The 6110-nt window shown below is 42.5% G+C and overlaps 1 protein-coding gene across 1 annotated transcript; it reads left to right on the top strand.

The window, feature by feature from the left end:
• Positions 1-2873: 2873 nt before the first annotated feature.
• On the top strand, positions 2874-5846 carry LOC125531589 (serine/threonine-protein phosphatase 7 long form homolog). Its single transcript, XM_087529573.1, has 9 exons — positions 2874-2933; positions 3022-3651; positions 3740-4000; positions 4083-4303; positions 4380-4692; positions 4776-4832; positions 4953-5129; positions 5207-5444; positions 5740-5846. Exons 1-9 carry the CDS (start codon positions 2913-2915, stop codon positions 5844-5846), a joined length of 2025 nt encoding a protein of 674 aa, XP_087385699.1. The 5' UTR covers positions 2874-2912.
• Positions 5847-6110: the final 264 nt, after the last annotated feature.

The raw sequence follows: 6110 nt of genomic DNA, 5'->3' as shown, positions 1-6110 counted from the left end.
CTTAATACATGGTCAACATTTTTCCTATACACATTTAAAATTTCTCAAATGACTGATTAACATTTTTGAATTACTTGTTCAATTTTTTTAATGCTTGATTAACATTTTATATACATGATTAAAAAATCTCATCAGTTTTGAATGCATGATCAACATTTTTTGTACACATTCAACATTTTTCTGAATACTTGATTAACATTTTTTGAAATACTTATTCAACATTTTTCGTATACATGATAAGCATTTTTCTATACATATTTAACATTTTTTGAATGTATGATTAACATTTTCCAAAACAGTATGTAAATTATAAATTTTTAATGTATATGTGTATAATTTTAAGAAGTGTAAACCAGAGTAAAATAAATAAATAAATAATGAAAATAAAACATGAAAGAAAAACAGAAAAAAGATGAGGATGTACCCTCCAGCGCACCTGGGCCGGCCCATCTAGAGCCGCCCTGACGCGAGGGTTTCCCCAGGTCTCGCTGAAAGCGAGACATAGGGGCGCCCAGATATAGACGCCGCGAGGCCGGTAGGGCGAGTCGATGACTATAGTCTATAGGTCAGTCAGTGCAAGATCTTATAGATGGCGAGATATAACTATCACATCTCGTCTGTTTTTTGCGCCTATTGCAAGTTGTAGTAGGACCTCACTCGCGGGAGCTATATCTCGCTTCAAGCGAGACAGGAAAAGCTCTCGCGTGTAGCATCTACAATAACATGCCAGCCCACTAGGGCTCAACTAGAAGCTATCATGAAGAAAAAGGGCGCACTAAGTCAATGACCATGGGTCTCCTGGATGGTTTGTACCAATGTTATCCACTAAGTCAATGACGAGTTCGTGGTTACACAGAAGGGCTCGACCTACTTGAGGTAAAAGAGCCGATTTTTTCCACTGTTTTTTTGTTCACTGGTTTTTTTGTTCTTTCTCTGTTTTCATGGTTTTTGTCCTTTTCTTGTCTTTTTCTTTTTTTCTTCGGTTTCTTTGTTTCCTTCTCTATTTTCATCGGCTTTTTTCTTCTCTGTCATTTTTTGTTTTTATTTATGTTTTCTCGTTTTTTATCGATTTGTTTTTGTTTTCTCCCGGCTTTCACTGTTTGTGTACATTTTTTGGTATATATCTAATACATGTATAATATTTTCAAATACAAGATCAGCAGTTTTTGAATACCTAGTCAATATTTCTGCTATACACTTTAAGATTTTCAAATGCTTGATCAACATTTTTTAAATACAAGATTAACACTTTTTTAATACATGGTCAACATGTTTTATATAGACATTTAACATTTTTAAATCATTGATTAAAAATTTTCAAATACAAGTTTAATATTTTTTGAATACAATGCAAGATTAACATATTTTTGATACATTGTCAACATGTTTCCTATACACATTCAACATATTTAAAATAGTTGTTAACATTTTTTGAATGCATGGTCAGCATTTTTTCTATCCAGATTTAACATGTTTTATAATGCTATTAACATTTTATAAATACTTGTTTAACATTTGTTTAAATGCTTGATTAATAATTTTTAAATACAGGATCAACTTTTTTCATATACATTGTATATTTTTTGTATACGTTTTTTGGATACATGTTCAACTTTTTTTCTATACACATTTAACATTTTTCAAATGCATGATTGACATTTTTCAAACTCTATGTAAAGTATATATTTGTAATATATTTGTTTATCTTTATCTCTACATATACTACCTAAAAGAAACGTAACATTCCCTCTCCCCTCTTATGTTTCGTCCGACACCACCGTATCGCTCGTCGCTCGTCCTCCACTCATCAACACATGGGCCAAAGGCCAAAGCCCACCCCCTCGAGCCAGCCTACACGCTCGAATCGATCCATCTACCTGTACTCGTGTACTCGTCGCTCTCTTCCTCCGGGGACTCGTCGGATCTGCACGGGTGGTGGCTCGGTAGAAATCACATATTTGACCCGAGGGCCAAATCAAATCACAAACTGACCTCGTTCCGAAATAATTTCACTCTGCTGACCCTTTCGTGTGGCGTCCGACAGCTGGGCGCCACACACTACTATGCATCGCCTCTCTCTTGGGCGTCGCACCTCCTGCCAGCGTGGCAGCCTGGTCTAGGTGCGGCCCCACAAACAGCACTGCAGCGCCTCAGGCTTAGGCGCCACACTTGTAATGTGCAGCGCCTAGCTCTTGGGCGTTGCACAGTGAGTTAAAGCGCATCGGCCCAGCCCGGCCAGGCAGTTCTTCCCCCTCTCCGCTCTCTGGACAGAGAGCAGCGGCGGCGCCCCCATCGAATCCCCCCCCCACATCCCTCTCAGATCTGAAGATTTGATCCGTGGATTCGATGTCCAATCCATCCTACTAGGTAAACTCCTCCGTTCCCTTTCTTTTCCTCCGTAAATTTGTTGCCATTTTAGAGATTTGTCCAAGATTTGATGGAACCCTTGATTTGCTTGATTTAGGATGTGTAGTCATAGTGGTAGTACCGTAGTGTTGTTGCTTAGTTCACAATATATAGTTCTTGTTAGTGAAACCCTAGATTGTTTTGTTATATATATATATATATATATATATATATATATATATATATATATATATGAGATGCCTATTTATATAGATAACAATGAGATGTTGAGTTTTGTAGAGATATATGATCTGTTTTTTTAGATATATATATATATTAGATGTTGATTTTATTTGAAATATTAGATGTTGAGTTTATTTGAACACATATGACATATTCATTGTGTGAGAAGGAGATGTTGAGATTCCTGTAATTGAACACATATTAGATGTTTAGTGTATACCGATATTTGAGATGAAGATGAACTCATATATGTTTATTGTTTGAACTTTGTAAGGATGGTTTGGCTTCTCGACGATGTCTATGACACGAAACACCGGGCCTACATGATGCGCGAGAAGGAGATGGTAATAACGAGTAATCTAAATATTTTGCAAATTTGCCTTAAGTTGAAATTTACATGGCCTAAGATTTGTCATGACTTGTTTTTTGAAGAAGCTTGAACCTTTGAAGATTCGGTATCACGGGGTCTCTGGTCCTGCCATGCCTTACGATGAGCGGTACACACCGTACATCAAGCAGGCAGGACTACTCCCGTGGATTCAGTTGGTCAGCCGGTCCACGCCGAATCTAAACGCTCCACTGGTGTCCGCTCTTGCTGATCGGTGGAGGCCGGAGACACATAGTTTCCATCTTCGGACTGGGGAGATGACCGTGACGCTCGAGGATGTCTCATTGATCACCGGTCTTGCTATCGACGGGATGCCTCTCTGTATGAGCACCGATTCTGATGGGTGGCGCGAGCAGATGATTGCTCTTATCGGTATGGCTCCTACCGAGGCTGAGGCTGATGTAGAGGAGGGAGAAGAGAAGAAGAAGAAGGAAAGGAAAGCAGCCGGAGCTGCTTTCACGTGGATTCAAACTCACTTTGCGACGTGCCCTCCGGATGCCACTGATGATGTGATCCAGACACATGCTCGTGTCTACATGTGGTATGTTGTGTCGAGGACTTTGTTTCCTGACTCCACTGGCAAGAACGCTCCATGGATGTGGCTGAAGGCGTTAACCGTCTTCGATAGCAAATGGAGCTGGGGTTCAGCGACTCTTGCCTACTTGTACCGACAGGTAGTTGGTCTGTTTTGTGATCAACTCATTTCTTCATTAGCAATGCAAGCTTGCTGTCAAGTTAACATTGTTTTTCTTTCATATGCAGCTGGATGATGCGTGTTGCAGGATCACAGGTAGTGCAAGCATTGGTGGTAATATGCTTCTACTTTCTGTATGGAGCTGGGAGCGTATGCCTGTTGGACGCCCGAAGAGCGTCAGGTTTAATCCTTGGTATGAAGATGAAGATGACGAATTACGGCGCCCCACTTGGGCTTACAAGTGGGATGTGGTTTCCGAGATGACGAACGATGTCAATCTCATGTACCAGAAGTACGTTGCCGAGTTGGACACGATTACGCCTGAGCAGGTAACGAGGTCATTACTTCAGTCATTTCTCATGTTTGCCTGAAAAAAATTCACCAATTTTGCATTGTTGTCCTATTTCATAGGTGGAATGGCAGCCATATGGCGCCGATGACAGACTTGGGTACACCCCGGAGTTTACCATCAACCCGATGTGCTTGCGGGATAGGGATCTCTGGCGTATGCGGTGCCCACTGATATGCAACTGGGCTGTTGAGTTTTATTTGCCACATCGCGTGTGTCGTCAGTTTGGTCTGTTCCAGCCTCACCCGCCGGAATGGGTGGATACGGACAAAGCACTTCATAGGTAAGAGAGCATGAACCGTATTGACTAAGCATTGTCACTCCTTGATTTTGCTAATGTTTGGTTTTGTACCATGTAGGTTGGATAGGAGAAGGCAGCGGAAGATAAAGGACTGGGACAAGCATCATGCTTCGTATGTTACCCGCTTCCAGCTTTGTGTGGAGGAAGCTCGTAGCAGTGCACGCGCCAAGCTTCATGAGCATAGTCCACTTGCTTTTGATAACTACATACGATGGCTTCTTGAAAATACTCGAGTTGAGATATGCCCGCTGGCATATAATGAGGATATTCTTGAAGAACCCGTAAACTTTGAGGATCTATCAAAGAGGAAGTACAACAGAGATGTCAGGGTAGGGCACGGAGTCCCTGCTATTCCAGTGATTAACTATGTGGTAAAGTGTTTCTTCTTTACTTTCCTGTTGGCTGTATTACACATGTTTGAATGGCTAACGTGTTCATTCTTTCTCATCCGCAGCGCACCGAGATCAAGAAAGCAGCTGATGAGAGCCAGTCTATTCTGGGGGAAACACCGGTTGGAAAAGGCAATGATGATGGTTCACTATGAGCATTCCTCAAGGTACAAATCGCATTCACTATGAGAGGTAGTCTATGTTGCGGAGTTTGATATCTTCCACACTTGTTCATGTTACAGCGTCAGGCCAGGAAGTTAAGGCGGTTATCGAATCTTCTCGGTTGCCGTGATCACGAATTTGATGAACCATCTGCCTCTAGGTCTGGTACACCATTAGACCCCTCATCTCACCATCAGGGGGACGATGTGAGTTCCTCATATGCTTATCTGGATGATGAGGGTGCGGTCACCCAAGAGGTATGACTAATCCTTTAGATGTGATTCTCACTTGATTACAATGTCGGTCTTCACCATATTGTTTAATTGTGTGATAGGGCGATGAGCTTGATGATGACATGACTTTGGCGGACGCTCAACTTCGGTCCCCATATGTGTTCAAGCCTAGGCAGCCTAGATGCCGGTACACGTCCAACGACTTTGACAACAGAGGCAACCCAAAGGTGGTCGTAGGGACCTCACGGATGGCTAGCTTGGATCATGAGGCGGAGGCGGAGGCGGAGGAGGAAGTGCAGGAAGAGGAGGCTCATCCACCCAGGAAGAAGAAGATTGCCTGTAGGCGTGGCACCAGGAACACGCGCGGAAGGCATTAGTGTTTGTTACTATGGAAGTGCTCTCTTGTAGCCGTTTCGTTAGGTTGATGAACTTGTTGGGTTATGTTATATGTTGGTGAACTCTTACTATTGTGGTATTTGTGTTTGCGAAATAGTAGTAACGTTGAATTGTCCTAAATGATGTGATGTTCAAGTTAGTAGTTATCTTTGTTTAGTATTTGTCCTAAATGATGTTGTCTTTGTTCAGTTGAATTGTTCAGTATTTGTATTTGCCAACATGGAATCTGTTTTTGCAGTTTGGCAGTTAACAGCACTGCAGCGCCTGACAGTCAGGCGCTGCACCGTACTATGCAGCGCCCAACGCCTAGGCGCTGCACCTCACAATGCAGCGCCCGTCTCATAGGCGCTGCTTCACTGGCCATGGCTACCCATAGGGCCACAGAAGGCTTTGAGCACTGACGATCCACGAAAATTACCAAGTCATAGTGCAGCGCCCCAGAGCAAGGCGCTACACTTTACAGTGTGACGCCCGTCCGTTAGGCGCTGCATAGAACAGTGCAGCGCCTTTGTTCTGGGCGCTACATGGTTGTTTACTGCAAAAACAGAGTTGACAGCACATTCATTTCACCGGAACATCATAATACTTACAATGACTGCATCATCACAA

This window comes from Triticum urartu, chromosome 6A (assembly GCF_056163025.1).
Source record: "Triticum urartu cultivar PI428250 chromosome 6A, HENAU_Tu73, whole genome shotgun sequence".
Classification (NCBI taxonomy): domain Eukaryota; kingdom Viridiplantae; phylum Streptophyta; class Magnoliopsida; order Poales; family Poaceae; genus Triticum; species Triticum urartu.
The sequence above is the reverse complement of the archived record's forward strand: the minus strand, read 5'-3'. Positions and strand labels throughout refer to the sequence as shown.

Excerpts from the sequence above, each read along its gene's own strand:
- LOC125531589 (XM_087529573.1), top strand. The coding sequence starts at position 2,913 with ATGATGCGCGAGAAGGAGATG. Across the intron at positions 4,304-4,379 it reads ACGGACAAAGCACTTCATAG|GTTGGATAGGAGAAGGCAGC; the intron begins GTAAGAGAGCAT and ends TGTACCATGTAG. Across the intron at positions 5,445-5,739 it reads CAGGAAGAAGAAGATTGCCT|TTTGGCAGTTAACAGCACTG; the intron begins GTAGGCGTGGCA and ends CTGTTTTTGCAG.